General features: G+C 40.7%; 1 protein-coding gene across 6 annotated transcripts in view; it reads right to left on the reverse strand.

Annotated features, from left to right (window-relative positions):
• LOC147171791 (CUB and sushi domain-containing protein 3-like) overlaps window positions 1-18,717 on the reverse strand; it is a 499,351-nt gene that overhangs the window by 66,050 nt on the left and 414,584 nt on the right. For all 6 annotated transcript variants that reach the window (XR_015095358.1, XM_086078287.1, XM_086078288.1 and 3 more), the window contains one exon: window positions 13,624-13,806. Coding sequence is in view for 5 of the 6 variants with exons in the window: in XM_086078287.1 (XP_085934413.1) it covers window positions 13,624-13,806 (183 nt within the window). In the remaining variant the exon portion in view is untranslated. The remainder of the gene's footprint in view (window positions 1-13,623; window positions 13,807-18,717) is intronic.

Genomic DNA, 18,717 nt, shown 5'->3' on the forward strand with positions numbered 1-18,717 from the left:
GTCCACGACGGCTGTTAGGCACCGAGCCGCTGCACACTAGCGACCCATTTCTGTTTCAGGCATGCGACCGAGACGCCCCGCAGCACCCAAACCAACTGACAGCAGCCTCTCAACCGTGCAAGCACATCACCACCAACTGGGACTATGCCATTCAAGGACCTGCAGCGGCCTCTCAGTCGTGCGGCCATCACCATCAGCCAGAGACTCCAGTGCAGCATTCCAGCTGCGCGTGCGCCGGCCGCCCAGATCACCTCCAACGGAGTTTTCTTCAACTCAGAATCGACGCTCGTCGAGTCTCTCTCCCTCCCGTGCACCTGAACCAGTCCGTAAGTGCGCCTTCATTGCAATCTGACCATATACCACTGGCACAACGCTTTAATTCAAATATAAAAGGATTGACAGGTCAAAACGCTTCCATCTCCATTCCCCATCTACCTTTTTCATTCCCTTTTTATCTTAGGTTGCCTGTTTTTTTTTATCTTTGATTCACATTTTTTAATTCCATTTCATTAACTCTTTGACCGCCATAAACGTTATAAAACGTTTAGTATAAACCTACGGAAGGGCGCCGAAGACGTTAAAAGAGTTTTTTTTTTTTTTTTTTTTTGGAAACGGGTGGATGAAAGCCTTGGGCAGCTGTGCTGAAAGTATCAGGCAGATCTAGTTAGTATAATGACTCGTTTTGGCCCCTAGATGGCAGCGATGACTCTTTGCACAAGGTTGGGTGGCCCGCCCACCGTGGGCGTCAATAGAAGACGTGAGGCGGAGCTAGAGTGTTGAGGAGACAATGGCTGATGATGCAACCGGTTGCAAGCAGCTCACGCTTGAGCATTTTTTTCAAAAACGGAAAGCATCGATCAATACTAAAAAGCGCATTGATGTCGACGATGATGATGACTCCGAGCTTGACGCCAAAGTTGGAAGCCTTGACGCGACCGTTATGATCACGTAGTAATCCTCACCGGCTAGCGCGGCTAGCGCTGCTAACGCCGGAAAACGCGCAGCACAACCGACCGGGTATTCGATCGGGCGAAGGAGAGTTGTCGAAAAGCATCGACCAATGCACATTGATGATGATGATGATGGTGAATCCCGAGGTTGACGCCACAGCTGGACGCCACAGTTGGACGCGGCCTTTATTCTCACGTCATAAAGCATCACCGGCTAGCGCTGCTAACGCCGGAGCTGCACATGCGGACTTTCGGTTGGACAATGAAGAGTACCCCGAGTCCAATGCATATTCATCGGAGGAGCGGGTACAGTCTGATCACGGAGAAGACACTGGTTCTGGACTACGATGCCACCATGAATGGAGTGGATATGATGGATCAGAACATCTCTTACCACCCGGTATAGCAACTGAAGGACATGAGGAAGCCAGACGTAACACCACCGTAATGTAACCGTAACAAATATCCTGATATTAGACTTTATGGCAACACACACTGCAGTATATACTTGCTATTCCCCGGAAAAAACGGCCTGCAAGAAAGTGTAGCTTCTGTACGCGAAGAGGCAATCGCAGTAAAACTAATCTGTTGTGCAAATCATGTTGCGTCTCCTTGCACGCAGGGGAGTGTTTCACAAAAAGAAAAACTGTCGTTGAAACATCCACATATTTGTAAATAGCACCACAGTTACACACATTTGTAAATAGTTTGCCAAATTGTTGTCAAATTGTTACACTGTTGAATGTAAATAAACGTATTTTGCTATCAAAAAACACTTTTTCATTCTTGGTGGTAGTATTTTATAGAAGTAAAGCACTTTTTTTTCTGATGAAAGATGAAAGTTCAATCTTTTATTTGGTAGTATGTGTGTTTCCATAGTCCAAACAGAACATTTTCTGTGGACCTTGAAAGATCAGTCAAAATGCTTAAATCGGCTGGCACTGACGGCATCCCTTTTCTGAAAACGTCTGGCAGTCAAAGAGTTAATAGGTTAGGCTGTGACTGATATATGTGTGTGTTTACTAAATACATGTGTTGTTTATAAATTCAATTTCTGCCAAATAATTTGTGTTTACTGAGTGGATTAGTAATTCTCTTATTAAAGCAAATAACTCCATGATTACCTAAAGTAGCAACTTCAGATTCTGAATACTTGATAATTGGATTTGTATCGCTTATTTTGCTCCTATAAACAAGCAAAGTCAATGTGGTGCCCCCAGAGGTTGCTGAGGAAATTACAACTCCCCTCAGTACCGTCTAAATTTCTCGTTCGCCATTACGGCAACCCAAATAATCGCTACATATGTATTTATACGTTGCTCACCATGGCTATAGGGGAACAAAATTTGACCACACCGGATTTTGGACATAGCTGGTGTAGATAAAGCGTTATATAAAAAAACTGTCCATTTACCATTTTATTCCTCCAATACATTTCAATGGGTGTCAATTTAGACGTGGATTTGCGCCATGGCAGCGGATAGACTGTAGAATAAACATACAAGTTATTTAACTAAATGTAGTTCTCCATCTTCTGATTGAATTGGAGATTGTTTTTTTTCCCCCAAACTCGCTGATTAAATAGATATATTGCACAATCTTATGATCGGATCAGTGATCGGAAATCTTTTTGGTGTTTTTCTAACTCGCTGATCAGCGATCGTGATCGGTCCCAAAAATCCTGAACATGTAAAGCCCAATATTTATGAATAAAATATAATGACATCAACAAAACATGTCCACAGAGCTTAGAACTTTTCTGCTTTCACCTTGATCAAATCCATCAACACTGCGTTACACCAGCTGTGTCACAACTTAGACCTGCTCAGAGCTAGTATAAGGTCTCTACTTTCAAGTCAACCATCACCAAATTGTCAGTTGCGCTGGGGGTGTGGAAAAGAAAACGCCCTTGGTCTGTCTGTCGTAACGCCCGGCTTGGCGCAGCAAAGTCTGCAAAATTCCCAAACACTATAAACTGACTTGCAAAACGAAACTCCACATGCGGCAGGCAGTCTTACCTATAGACCTATATCAACAATTCAGTATTAAATAGTTATGTCAGGTTTTCAGCACTTATCTTTAACATATTTAATGTATTTTGAAACAAATCACTGATATCTATTTACTACAGGGTCTTTGAGATGAATCAAACAAAAGAAAAGACAGCTGCATAAAAAGACAACTGGAAATTCTGCCTGATAATATTAATATTTTCACATTCAATATCGAATGACATCAAATGAAATACCTGCTTTGTCCTCAAAAGCCTTTTGATATAAGCCAAGGAAATGGAGGAAGCGTGTGATAGGAATTAAAAATAATAATTTGTGTTCCTTACTAACGACCCATGACGTGGAGAAATGCCAAAATTAATATAAAGAACCCATTTAGTAATCAGGCTCCGCTCTTTAGTCTGCATTTTATTCATTTGCCCCTTGAGAGAAATAAGTGCTTTTGCAGAAGTGAGAGCAGTGGAGTGAGTCAGAGGGATCCTCTAGCTGGCTGACTAATGCATACAGGTCAGCAGGAGCTGACAGCGCTGCAGCAGCCACTGCAATCCAAGCAGACGTGAAGGTGTGCTCACTTTAGGGTGTGCATGTGCACAAGGGAGACAGCTGGGCAATTTAACACTCCCATGTGGGTGCATGTGTGCACGGTGTGCAAGCATCTGTGCAATGAAGAAAGCTAAACTCGTAGGCTACATTAATGGTAAAACATTATTAACTGTCTGCAAATAAGTTTCATGCAACTTTAAGTCGACAAAAAGTTTGAGTTAATCATAAGGAAACTTTCATTTTGAAATGATACAATCTAAGAAGTTGCATTTGGGTTAGGGTTATCTGGGAAGACAGACGCCTGGAGGTGGGGTGCTGGTGTTAGAAATGAAAGCATGAAGCCTGGAAGAACTTTCCTGCCACTCCATGATCCATTTAAGGTCTACCCAGTGTACTGCACTGGTGCCTTTTTATTTTTAAATTTTTTAGAGAAAGCCCAGTATTGTTCATTTGGTAAACTTACCGATTCGACATGTCATTATCATTGCTCCAGTGCACTGCAATGGTTCCTGACTGGCCAACATCAGCCAACAACTCCAGTGCAGCAGGCACAAATGGGTGTGTCGATTTGAGATGCCAATGTACTCCATAAGGGAGTGAAAGTAGACGGTCATGCAGAAAATGACCGGACTCCAGTGCACGGCCAGCTAGAGACAACGTGGCTCTCTTGCGTTGAAGCTCAGATGGTTGGATGCCCGCTAATACAAAAAAAGTTGTCCGTTGGTGTGGGACGTAGGCATCCAGTCACTCGGCGCAAAGCATCATTAATTGGCTTATCGATAAGACGATAATTCAGCAGCAGAGTGGACGAATGCCAGGGTAGCTGTGCGAAGTGTTCCACAGCCTGCACCCCAACTAGGAAACTAGGGGCATCCTTTGGATTATGCAATAGCACAATGGTGCCCTTGGTTGCCCAGTCAACCAAACATTCTCCATCAGTGGCGTCCAGTGACCTTTAGAGAGTAGGTGATCAAAGCAAAAAAAAAGGGGCACATGATAACGTGCCTGCACTATCCACTAGGGGTGTTTAAAAAAAATCGATTCAGCAATATATATCGATTTTTAAACATCACTTTTTGATGGAAATATTCAACAAAATGTCTTACGTTGTGTTAGGGTTCACACTTTAAGCATGGAATAATGTTATATTAATGGAACATTAAGCCTTAATAGTTTATTTCATTGCTGTTCAAACATGAAACAGACTTCAACCTGTTTGTTAAATACAGTGGCTTATAAGCCTGAAGTTTCCGATGAATACATTTCATACACATTTTACATTGTACATGTACAAGTTAACTGATTAGTATTTTCTAAATTTGATAAAAGAAAAAAATAGCAATAATCAATTTATAGATTTGTATCAGGATTAATCAAAATTGTTAGAGGGTGTCTATGTAGATATGTGTGTAGGGGGCGGGGGGTATCCATTGTAAAATTATTTGAAATAATGGCTAAACAATAAATCACATATAATGAAACTGTTGTTTGTCTGCAATGCCACTGCCAATCACCATAAAAACGTTTTGACATTTGTGTATGAAGAATCATTTATGAACAACAAATTTACATGAATAAAAACGATTATGTAAAATGTACATCAAATTTACATTTTGAATAACACAGTTAGGATTTTTCTATAGTGCAAGTAGCATAAAAAATGTCTTACTTTACATTTAGTTTGATTAGCTCTCTGAATCACGCAGCGTCCCGCCGTCCCGGTTCCACGACGGCTGTTCGGCACCAAGCCGCTGCACGCCAGCGACACATTTCTGCTCCAGGCATGCGCCCGAGATGCCCCGCAGCACCCAAACCAACTGACAGCGGGCTCTCAACCGCGCAAGCACATCACCACCAACTGGGACTCTGATATCCAAGGACCTGCCGCGGCCTCCGCGCACCTCTCCACCAACCGGAGACCTGCAGCGGCCTCTCAGTCGTGTGCCCATCACTATCAGCCAGAGACACCCATGCAGCATTCCAGCTGCGCGCGCCGACCGCCCAGATCACCTTCAATGGAGTTGTCTTCAACTGAGGATTGACACTCGCCAAGTCCCTCTCTCCCTCGTGCACCTGAACCAGTCCGTAAGTGTGCCTTCATTGCAATCTGACCATACCACTGGCGCAATGCTTTGATCCAAATATAAAAGAATTGACAGGTCAAAACGCTTCCATCTTCTCATTACCTTTTTATCTTAGTTCATTAGGTTGCATGTTTTCTTTTTATCTTTGATTCACATTTTAATTACGTTTCATCAATAGGTTAGGCTGTGTTTGATATATGTGTGTGTTTACTAAATAAATTTGTTGTCTAGAGATTCCATTTCTGCCGAATCATTTGTGTGGATTAGTAATTCTCTTATTAAAGCAAAGGACTCCATGATTAACTATAGTAGCAACTTTAGATTATGAATACTTGATAATAGGATTTTTATCATTTATTTTGCTCCTACAAATGCAAAGTCAACCTCTGGTGCCCCCAGAGGTTGCTGAGGAAATTACAACTCCCCTCAGTACCGTCTAAATTTCTTGTTCGCCATTACGGCGACCCAAATAATCGCTACATTGTTATTGCAATGATTTTGGCCATGATAGCATTAAGCACTGTATATTTCATAGCATTGGTGATTTCTTTCATATATTATTATTTTAACCCGCAACAATCATAATAAATGCCCGTGAAAGCCTGGAGGGACTGGCTCGGACTGACTACAAATTACCTATGGTTGACATATGTGCTACAAATCACCATAGATCCAGTATTTATGTATTTTTATTATTATTCTGATTGCTGTAGTAATTGGCAGTAGTACCAAATAGCCTAGACATAATTTGAATTATTGTATAATAATAATAATAATAATAATAAGAATCATCTTTTTCTTTCGGCTTTTCCCTTCAAGGGTCGCCACAGCAAATCAGTTGCCTCCATCTAACCTCTGCTCTCACACCAACTACCTTCATGTCCTCTTTAACTACATCCATAAAACTCCTCTTTGGTCTTCCTCTAGACCTCCTGCCTGGCATTTGGAAACTCAGCATCCTTCTCCCAATATACTTACTATCTCTTCTCTGGACATGTCCTAACCATCTCATCTGGCCTCTCTGACGTTATCTCCAAAGCCTTTATCTCCAAAGTATTTTCCTCTAGCTTCTCCTCCACCTGTTCCCTGCTCTCATTACAGATCACAATGTCATCTGCAAACGTCATAGTCCATGGAGATTCCTGTCTAACCTCGTCTGTCATTCTGTCCATTACCATAGTGAACAAAAAGGGGCTCAGAGCTGATCCCTGATGTAGTCCCACCTCCACTTTGCACTTCTCTGTCACTCCTACAGCACACCTCACCACTGTCTTACAGTCCTCATACATGTCCTGCACCACTTGAACATACGTCTCTGCCGCTCCAGACATCCTCATATAAAAACAACAGTTACTCTCTGGGTACCCTGTCATAAGCTTTCTTGATTGCTGTAATTACTTTAGCTTGGAAACACATGTAAGAGCTGAAAGATGCAACTCTATATAGATATTTCACGTTTGCTTTATGCCTTCTTCTTTTTTGCTCGCTGTCATTCTTTTTTTTTCGTGTAGATCAGGGGCAGACAAAACAAGTTTTAATTATTTCTGTCGCCTTTCATTTATTTTACTTTACTCATTGCTTTATATTGTATTTTTTATTTTACAAAGGAATGAAATGAATTGAATTTCAATTAAACACATGAACAAATGTCGGCATTGAAGAGTCTTTATTTTAAAACACAAAAATGAAAATTTTAAATAAGGCACAATTATACACACTGTGAAAAAAGGATGTGCAAAATAGTAAAAAGTGTGCAATTAAACGTAAAAAAAAAAAGAGTTCAGTCTCGGTCTTCAGTTGTCTTCAGTCTGAGGTGGGGGGTTGAGAATCGGCTGTTTCCTATTGAAGAGGACACCAATAATGCCCCCCCCCCAAAAAGTAAGTCCCTGCTGAAACTGCCTCCTGGACTCTTGAACTTCCTGCCTCCGTAGCATGTAGTGTCTCTCCTGTGCAGCAGCAGCCCGTTCATCTTGTTCTTTGAGAGTACAAAGGAGAAGTTCTCGCTGCTTTCTGGCCTCCTTCATATCATCCTCAACTTCCTTCAAGAGCTCTAATTCAAAGTCCCTTTTTCTCTTTCCTGCAGAAAAATTAAATAGAAATAATCAGATTGAATCCTCATCATAACACATAAGTATATTTTTTTGTTTGTGCAGTCTTTTAGGGAACAGCAAAAAACAAAATTAACCAGCAGTGTTTTTTGTTGTTTTTTTTGTTGTGCAATGCGGTTTCTAAGATAGATAAAATACAAATACATCAAATTAATTTAAATTAAATACAACAAACATCATTACTTTCTCATGATATATGTATGCTGGATGATCAGGAACACTTCACAAGTTTTTTGAAAATAAGCTAATGTACATTACAAGTCAAATGTACATGTTGAATTAACAAAAGATGCATTAACCTAGCTCATTATGTTTTTATTTTTTTAAACAATTACTGTCTTGTGTTGTATACCCTGGACGATTATGAACATATTTGAACATTTGAACAAAAAAGTTACTGGAAAGTATCACAAGTTAAGTCTTTAAATCCAATATCCAATTCAACTGTCGTATACTCACTGTTGCGTTTGGATTCCCCAAAATTAATCCGAGGATTGCTGCAGGAGGGTGATTCCACAAACGAAACTTGCATTGTCTCCGAGAGTTGCTCAAAAACACAGAAAACATGGGCAAACATGAGAAATGTGCCATATCTTCAGCACAAAATAAACAAGCCAGTCTTCGTCCCACAAATTAACTGAGCTGCTGGGCTTCGAACTAGGCTGCGTGCTAGCCACTTAACAATAGGCTAACGTTCGCCTCTTTCGCAACAATGCTAAGCTTAAAACAACATGAACTAAAGGTGAAATACTGTTATTACCTGTAGACAAAAGCTCGCCGGGACTTGAATCTGCTTTCCTCCACAGTTTCATTCATGGATGTCTGCCCAGATTGTGGAGTTGAGTCTTTTCTTGCTGCGGGGTTGGTTGTGTTGCACGGTCCGTGTCCGAGGATGGCATCTAGTTGACTGTACCACTTGTTAATTTTGCGGTCAGAACCGCTCTGGCTGTTGTGATCTTTGAGCTTTTGATAGTCTTGTTTCAGTTTATTAATTTTTTCGCGGCATTGCTTTGCCGTGTGGTGTATTCCAAGTGAATCGAGGCGGGCTGATAATTGCTGGTATATTTTCTCATTCCGCCGCGATGAGTCAAACACCCTTTGTATTTCCTCCATACCGTAATAGGCAAGCAAGGCCTGCACTTCCTCATCTGTCCACTTATCGTGCTTTTTTTTTTTTTTAAGAAAAATGTGTTCCTTCCACTGCTGAGTAACACGCGCCTCTTCAGCTGAGATTTAAAAACTCACTTTTTTGGTGCGTTTGGATGGCGTCACATCCTGCCCAAGGTTTAGCCAATCAGCGCCGGAGTCCGATTGGGACTTGTTTATCAGGCCGACGGAGTACCTATCCTCGAGTAGGACCTCCGCTCCGATCCTTAAGTTCCCGTAAATGTGGTCCGGTCAAGAAGGCTCCTGCAGTGGAGACACGCACATACGGGGCTGGCCCCGTACATTTACCCCAAAGTTCCTGCGGTGGAAAGGCGGCTATTCATCTACTCTTCAAAGTACTCTTTCCATCTTCCCATCACACTATTGGCATCTGTCAACACACTTCCATCCCTATCCTTTATTACCCTAACCTGTTGCACATCCATCCCATCTCTGTCTCTTTGCCTTACCAACCTGTATAGATCAGTCTCTCCCTCCTTACTGTCCAACCTAGCATACAAGTCATCTTAAATCCCTTTTCTGGCCTTTGCCCCCTCTACTTTCACCTTACACTGCATTTCCCTGTACTTTTGTCTACTTTCTTCAGTCCTCTCAGTGTCCCACTTTTTCTTAGCTAACCTCTTTCTCTGGATCCAGTTCTGCACCTCCTCATTCCACCAAGTCTCCTTATCCCCTTTGCTTCCAGATGACACACCAAGGACTGTCCTACCTGTCTCCCTGATCACATTTGCTGTAGTTGTCCAGTCATCTGCTCTGCATCATTTCATCAAGGTCCAACCAAAAGTTCTCCTTCTCCTCCAGCTCACATCCTACATGTGGCGCATACCCACTAACAACATTGATCATCACACCTTTGATTCCTATCTTCAGGCTCATCACTCTATCTGACACTCTTTTTACCTCAAGGACGTTCCTAACAAACTCCTCCTTCACGATAACTCCTACTCTTCCTATCTACACCATGATAGAACAACTTGTACCCTGCTCCTAAACTTCTAGCTTTGCTACCTTTCCACCTGGTCTCCTGAACACATAGTATGTCCACCTTCCTCCTCTGCATCATTTCAACCAGCTCTCTACCTTTTCCTGTCATTGTTCCAACATTCATAGTTCCTACTCTCAGTCCTAGACTCTTGGTGTTCCTCTTCTCTTTCTTCCTACAAACACACCTTCCTCCTCTCTTTCGACCAACAGTAGTCCAGTTTCCACCGGCATCCTGTAGGTCACTAGCACCGATGGCGGTCGTTGTTAACCCGGGCCTCGCCTCGACCGATCTGGAAGTCATATATTTGATTCGCATGTTTGATTTGGCCAATGTTTTTACGTCAGACGTCCTTCCTGAAACAACCCTCTGTATTTATCCGGGCTTGGGACCGGCACAAGAAGACACTGGCTTGTGCCACCTTGCGGCTACATAATAATAATAATAATAATAATAATAATAATAATAATAATAATAATAATAATAATAATAATAATAATAATAATTGCCACCACAGAGTACCTGGGTTCAAATCCTGCTTGGACTACATTTTAGTACATTCAATGGTGTGATACGAACTGACTATTATATCAGCAATTGGATTATAATTTCACTGAAATGATTTATATGCATGCATTCAAATCTTAGCATTCAGCTAATAGCATTCAGCTTTTCAGCATTCCCATCCCCACTTTGTCTAATTTGGTTAGATGCTGTGCCAGCCCAGGTCGCACACATGCACGCACTCACACACCCTAGATAGAACGTTCATTAACATACATTTGAACAACTTTTTGTTTTGGAGGAAGAAGCAAGTCTTTTCAATTCAAAGGGCTCAAGTTAAAGTTAAAGTCGAGTTGCAAAGTGTTTTAAACATTTTGTCAAGCCATATGAGTCCACACCTCTGATGTTTGCGTCCTTGTATGCAAGCGTGCTGAATGCAACAGACTGAGGAAGTAGATACAAAAGAACTTGACATCACAAAGGAAAAACCAAAGGGCAACAAAGAAGGCAGTAGGAGACAGGACAGAAGGAGCAGAGCAGAACCAAGTGTGTTGTCAAGCAGGAAATCATACAGAGCCTGGTAGAAAAAAAGACCCACTAGGGAAAACGATTCGAAAAGGATAACAATATGATGCTGAAACTGAAAGGAGAGGACAACATGCACTCAACCTTGATAATGTGTGGAGCATTTCGTAATAACTCTGGCACGTTGCCACTTTGTCATGTAGCGTAGTATGATAAAAAGTGCATGCTTACATACTGGGCTATAATGAAATTAGCAAGCAACATGACTTCACATGAAGCCATGCACAGTCATATTACTCTTAAGTGTGCTGATAGCATGCGTACCAACAAAAAAATAAGGCTATGTTCCTATAACTGAAATGCACACTCTCCCCACTCAAAGCATATTTATGTGTATCCATTTTATATATATTTTTTTTATGTTGTTTTTTCTCAAAAGGATACACTTCATTGCATAATTAATACAGCAGCTTACATTTTTCGCAACACATTTGATGGATGGCCAACCAGTCCTCTTTATTACAACCAGGATCACTATAATCACTTCCAAAAGTTTTTTGTAAAAGCTTGTAAAACCCATTTTGTCGTTGCAATTCATATTAAAATAGTAGGATGCGCCATAACCACACATGGCGGCAAATGTTGGTCTTTAAGCAATACATCACACAATGATGCATAGTTTACTATGTCTGCCGTCAGAAACCTTAAGTAAATATTTGCATGGACGATTAGAAACTTGTGTAGCACAAAGTTTGTTAAGCAAGCATATCTCACAAAGAGAAACGTTTGCCAGGACGATGATAGCCTTGTTACTATGAAACAGTTACCAAGTTGCTGCCTCAGTTATACTCAACAAAGCATGTGTTGGATAGGGTGTTGTGTTTGGCTCCTGATAATGGGGTAATTTAAATTAAATGTGAGAGATAAATACATTAGGATAGGTGTTACTGAGCATACATACAGAACCTGATCAGATTTGTGACAAATTAATGTTATGGTCTGCAACAGCAGATGTAAATACATCACCATTCCTCTGCCATAATGAATGGACACAAGAAAATCAAAGAAATGAAAAGTACCCAGTGTTTGTGTAAGTGCATTGCTTTACTGAATCAAAATTAGTACTGTGCCCCGGGAGTCCTCGAGTTACGTCGTTTGCCTCATCCGTAGCACCTTCTTTTGCGTTAATTTCCTATAGTAATCACGGCATTTTAAAGTAATTTAAAATTGTGTTAATTACCTCCAGCAACGGACGTCTATCAGGCAGGTCAGCACCCATGATGATGACGACCCAGAACAAATGGAACAAGTCACTGTGCAAGCTTCCGAGGGTGTGCACATGCAGGGACTGTTGCTTTTTCTGCAGACTTCCTTCAGTGTTACAATGGCACCCTAATTAAGTAGCTGTTTCTTAGCGTCTTTAATTAGCAATTAAACATAATTTCGGGATGGCATTGTGTTGATGTTGGAAGTCAGCAGTTGTGTAAGGACGAGTCAAGCTGGCTGCCTTGAGCCGCGACTCCTTCCACGCGCTGGTTGGGTCACTTTTAAAATACAAATAACACAATTGCATTGACGTCAATGCATTACTTGGAAGGCTTTTATTTTGCTAACCGCGGTAACCGGCTAATGGCTAATAACAAAACAATAACGCATCTTGCTTTTTCTTGTCCACCAAGACTGGCTGGTTTGGCCCTCCTGCCACCGCACTGGTCATACTTAGCATCTTAAAACGTAGCTGAGCAAGCAAAGTCGCGGTGTGGGCTCTCCGGCCACCGGAGGGTGTCTGCTGAGTAGGCTGCGCTGCGGGCGCTGAAGGAACGCTATCATGTATCCATAGTATCGATACCATGACAAGGTAGTATCGTATCCGGATATGACGTGTTAGTATGTAGAAAGTAGGGTTGTCAAAAGTATCGATACTTGTTTTGACAACCCTACTTTCTACACCAATGTACACCCCGATATACTAACTGTGCACTGTGCACCTTTCAAATGTGCAAAAATAGCTCTCATCCAGGTAGTACGTTAGTAGTGAACATCACCCGTTTTTGTTTTTTTGCAACCCTATCAAAGACTAAAGAAATGCCTTTTTGTTGGCCTTGTCCTCAGAGACTGGTTTACCTCTACAGGTGACCAATGACCATCTCTTAAATATTAAAAAGCCTCGCAGGCCATATATATAGTTTACCCATGTCTGTCCTAGCCTATGACTCTCTTTCTTTGGCTCCACGATAACTTCATTTTGACTTTTCACCAAGAATAATGACAATGTTAAGCGGCTTTGTCCCGAACGGATCGGGGGCAACAAACAATTAACGTCCGTAAATAGAAATAAACATTTCTTGCCAGATGTCATTTTTGCATAAAAGTTGGTTCCCAAGATGACAAGAAGTATGGATATTTTTCAAAGCAAGTCTTTTTCCCCACACTCTGCTCTGTCATATTCGGACGCAATTGACACAAATCTGGGACTTTTATCCTTTTTTACTTTGGTGGAATCACGCAAGAGGGCTTCAAGCAAGGTACAAGGAACAAGTAACAAGTAAACGACATCTTGAGTAGATTTGTCCCGAATGGGTTGGGGTGATAAAGAAGTAAACGGCCGTAAATAGAAACACGCATGTCTTACACGATGTTGATCAAAGTTGTTTCTCCATACCCTACAGGTATTTTCTAAAGAAAATATTGTTTTCCTTCATAGCCATATTTATTGTACAATGCAATGTGACTGTAAGTGGAACTTACCTTTGCATGTTGGAACAGCACCACACCACGTGCCGTTATTGGTGCAGGTCCTGGTGACATTGTGGCCCCCTCCAATCATCACAAAACCCAGTTGGCACATATAGGTGACATTGTGGCCCACTGTGGTGTCATCACCAAATCTAAGCCCGTTTGCTGGGATTCCTGGATCACCACAAGTGATCACTGTCATTAGGGATAAAAAAAAAAAAGGCATCATGCAATGTCACAAGTACAAATTTGAAATGTGATGACAGTTTATCATCACTTAGAACAATACTGTTTTATTGGAGTGAGGTCCCTGACAAATGCCTTTACAGTACACATGTATGTACTAATCACACTTCCATTTCAGAAAGCAATCTGAATTTGTGAAAACACAGGAGAGGCCAACTTTTCTCCTCCAATTTATTGTTAGTCTCCCAATTTTACTATCTCGTTCCACATTTTAAAAATAGTCTGACATGCACATTTATTTAGAGTTAATTTAAGTTTGTGGGTTTCAATGATACACCGGTGCATCATAAAAGTACTGTAGCTAACTATAATGGAAGGGGTATCCTATGTGTACACAAGAACACTAAAAACCTGAGGATTAGAATTGTGGGATTGACGAGAATATACTACATGATCATACTTTTGATGTACAAGTGGTTTGAAAATTTCACCACCTAACTTTGTAAAAAGCTGTGTCCTAGCACACTAAAACACGAGCATGTGGCTAAATATTGCCCATTACAATGCCAGGTATTGACCTCAATCTATCTGATGGATATTAGAGATGACAACATACATTTAATTGCATTTTGCAGCCCTTTCACCTTTCAGCCTGCATTTGCACTCATCTATTAGAAATCTTGACTGACTGTTTTACCCTCATGTATTAGAACATCTTGTTGCATGTGGTTGTCCTTGGATCCCCCTTACATAATATTGATTAAGGTTTGAAGCATAATATTGAATCTTTTTTTATTGTCAGTTATTGCCAAGGCCATCAACATTCTGATGTTACGGTACTTCGTCTAAAAGACAGACAGCAACTGCTACAGCATCACAATGTTGCAAACAAACATGTTTTAAGTAAGTGCTTTTGTGTTTTTTGTAGATTTACAAAAAGCATTTGGAACTTTAGATCATGAAATATAATTGCATAAATTGTTCAAATATGGTATGAGAAGTGTCGCACATCAATGGGTCACCAGTTATTTAAAAAAATAGAAACCAGTTTGCTGAATTCATTAGTAAACAATCAAAACACAGTTGTGTAACTTGTGGGATGCCTGAGGGATCAATTATGGGGCCAGTTCTCTTTCTCCTTCATGTGAATGATATTACAGCTGTTTTCGAAATTGTTAAAATGTATCTTTGCAGTTGACACCACTTTATTTTATACCGGGAAAAATATATAATGCAAGCTGGTAACAGAGAAAGAGTTTAAGAATATTATGAAGTGGTTCAACGCCAACAGACTTTCTATAAATATTAGTAAAACCAGATTTATGATATTTATTTGTAGAAATATAGAAGTTGAAGCAACACTGAATAGAAAGTGCAGTGAATAGAAATAGAAAGACTAATTAAGTTAAGTTTCTAAGTATTATTATTGATGAACATCTAACATGGAAAACACATATAGAATATGTTAAATCTAAGGTATCCCAAACTGTTTTACATAAGGTTAAAGAATCATTGAACACGAATGCTTTGCTATTGGCATATAATTCATTGATTGTTCCGCCTGACCTATTGCATTGAAGTGTGGGGGTGTGCTAGTAAAACCCATACGAAGCCATCTTTCTTCTACAGAAACGCGCTATTCAAATTGTTTTCAGATGCGGATACAAAGATCACACTAACCCAATATTTATACAACTAAAAACGTTAACATTTCATGAATTGATGGAGTATAAGCGCCTTAAAATATTATATACAAACCATCATGAAATTTTACCAAAGAACATGCGTATCAGATTAAAAAAAAGGAAAGTGGGTACAAATTAAGAGGAACTGACATTTTTCCAAACCTAAAATTAGAACAAAACAAAAAGAAAGATGTATTTCAATTCAAGGTAATATTAATTGTTATAGTAGTATTACTAATTAAAAAAAAAAAAAAAATTACAAATGTCGTGTTATCGCAAAATTATGTTTAATATCATAATAAGTCATTATACGCTGCAGTTTTTATGGTATTGAAAGTTACACCATTGCCATTTTTGGACACCCCGGTATACTGTATTACTGTTTTGCCGCCCAACTCTAATTGCAATCAATTTAGAGACATCATTACAATTAATTTTACATGTATTATTGGCAAATCCCTAGCATGCAAAAAAATTATCAAGTGCAGACCAACCAGACAACATTTTTGTATTTTCTGTTGACACAGTACTGGATATTTAATGGAGTTAAACAGGATTGATCTCCCATTGCATTACTGCACCAGCACTTGCTTTGGCTTAACCAGACTTCCCCAATCTTGGTCCTTGAGGGCCGCAGTCCTACATGTTCTAGATGTTTCCATCCTCCAACCCACCTGATTTATATAATCTGTCATGATCTTGTGCCCAGAATACAACCCCAAAGCAGAGCCAACACACGTTAAGAACAAAAAAAACAAAAAAAAAGTTTAACTAAGCGAGCATGAGGACATGAGCAGAGAAAAAATGCAAACAAGAAAGTACACCAGCAAAAGGCTATTGCGGAAAGATAAAACACTCACAGGTTGGTGGACAGGTAGATGCCGGAATTAGGCAGGGAAAATTGTGGAATAATAAAAGTCAAGTCATCTTTATTTATTATTTATTTTTCAAACAGCCATAGCTGCTAAAACAAAAAAAACAAAAACAACAGTGACAAAAGTGTAAAAATGCCACAACCTCAGAGCAAATACTGCATCTGTGGTACTTTTTTTTGGCATGAAACCATACTGCTGCTCAAAAATGTTCACCTCTGCCCTCAATCTAGCTTCAACTATTATTTCCCATAGCTTCATTGTGTGAATCATTAGCTTTATTCCTCTGTAGTTGCCACAACTCTGCACGTCTCCCTTGTTCTTAAAAATGGGCACCAGCACACTTCTCCTCCATTCCTCAGGCATCTTCTCACTATCTAAGATCCTGTTGAACAACTCAGTCAGAAATTCTACTGCTACCTCTCCTAGACACTTCCATACCTTCACAGGTATATCATCAGGACCAAGTGCCTTTCTACACTTCATCCTCTTCAATGCCCTTCTCACTTCATCCTTACTAATCTTTGCTACTTCCTGGTCCACAACAATCACCTCTTCTACTCTTCGTTCTCTCTCATTTTACTCATTCACCAACTCTTCAAAGAGTAGCATCTGTCAACACACTTCCATCCCTATCCTTTAATACCCTAACCTGTTGCACATCCTTCCCATCTCTGTCTCTTTGCCTTGCCAACCTGTATAGACCAGTCTCTCCCTCCTTACTATCCAACCTAGCATACAAGTAATCGTAAGCCCCTTGTTTGGTCTTTGCCACTTCTACTTTCACCCTACACGGTATTTCCTTGTACTCCTGTCTACTTTCTTCAGTCCTGTCAGTGTCCCACTTCTTCTTAGCTAACCTCTTTCCCTGGATCCACTTCTGCACGACAGATCAATGTCATCTGCAAACATCATAGTCCATGGAGATTCCTGTCTAACCTCATCTGTCATCCTGCCCATTACCATAGCAAACAAAAAGGGTCTCAGATTTGATCCCTGATGTAGTCCCTCCTCCACTTTGAACTCCTCCATCACACCTACAGCACACCTCACCACTGTCTTACAGTCCTCATAGATCTCCCTTGTTCTTAAAAATGGGCACCAGCACACTTCTCCTCCATTCCTCAGGCATCTTCTCACTATCTAAGATCCTGTTGAACAACCCAGTCAGAAATTATACTTCTACCTCTCCGAGACACTTCCATACCTCACCATTGTCTTACTGTCCTTGTACAAGTCCTGCACCACTTGAACATACTTACAAACAATACTTGCATACATACAAAACCACAGTTCCTCTCTGCACACTCTGTCATAAGCTTTCTCCAGATCTACAAAGACACAATGCAGCACATTCTGACCTTCTCATTACTTCTCTATCAACATCCTCAAAGCAAATACAGCATCTGTGGTACTTTTTTTTTGGCATGAAACCATACTAGCTTCAACTACTCTCTCCCATTGCTTCATTGTGTGGCTCATCAGCTGTAGTTGCCACAACTCCGCACGTCTCCCTTGTTCTTAAAAATCGGCACCAGCACACGTCTTCTGCATTTCTCAGGCATATTCTCACTATCTAAGATCCTGTTGAACAACCCAGTCAGAAATCCTACTGCTACCTCTCCTAGACACTTCCGTACCTCCATAGGTATATCATCAGGACCGAGTGCCTTTCCACTCTTCATCCTCTTCAATGCCATTCTCACTTCATCCTTACTAATCTTTGCTACTTCCTGGTCCACAACAGTCACCTCTTCTCCTCTTCGTTCTCTCTCATTTTCCTCATTCATCAACTTTTCAAAGTACGCTTTCCATCTTCCCATCACACTACTGGCATCTGTCAACACACTTCCATCACTATCCTTTATTACCCTAACATGTTGCACGTCCTTCCCATCTCTGTCTCTTTGCCTTGAAAACCTGAATAGACCAGTCTCTCCCTCCTTACTGTCCAACCCAGCATACAAGTCATCGTAAGACCCTTGTTTGGCCTTTGTCCCTTCTATTTTCACCTTTCACTGCATCTACCTGTACTCCTATCTACTTTCTTCAGTCATCTCAGTGTCCAACTTATTCTTAGCTAACCTCTTTCTCTGGACCCACTTCTGCAACTCCTCATTCCACCACCAAGTCTCCTTATCTCCTTTCCTTACAGATGACACACCAAGAGCTGTTTCTCACTTCTAGGTATGCTCTGCATCATTTCAACAAAGTCCAAGCAAAAGTTTTCCTTCTCCTCCAGCTCACATCCTACCTGTGGCGTATACCCACTAAGAACGTTGATCATCACACCTTTGATTCCTAGCTTCTGGCTCATCACTCTGTCTGACACTTTTTTTTACCTCCAGGACGTTCCTAACAAA

Source organism: Leptonotus elevatus, chromosome 6, assembly GCF_054856555.1.
Source record: "Leptonotus elevatus isolate MCC_2025b chromosome 6, RoL_Lele_1.0, whole genome shotgun sequence".
NCBI classification, from domain to species: domain Eukaryota; kingdom Metazoa; phylum Chordata; class Actinopteri; order Syngnathiformes; family Syngnathidae; genus Leptonotus; species Leptonotus elevatus.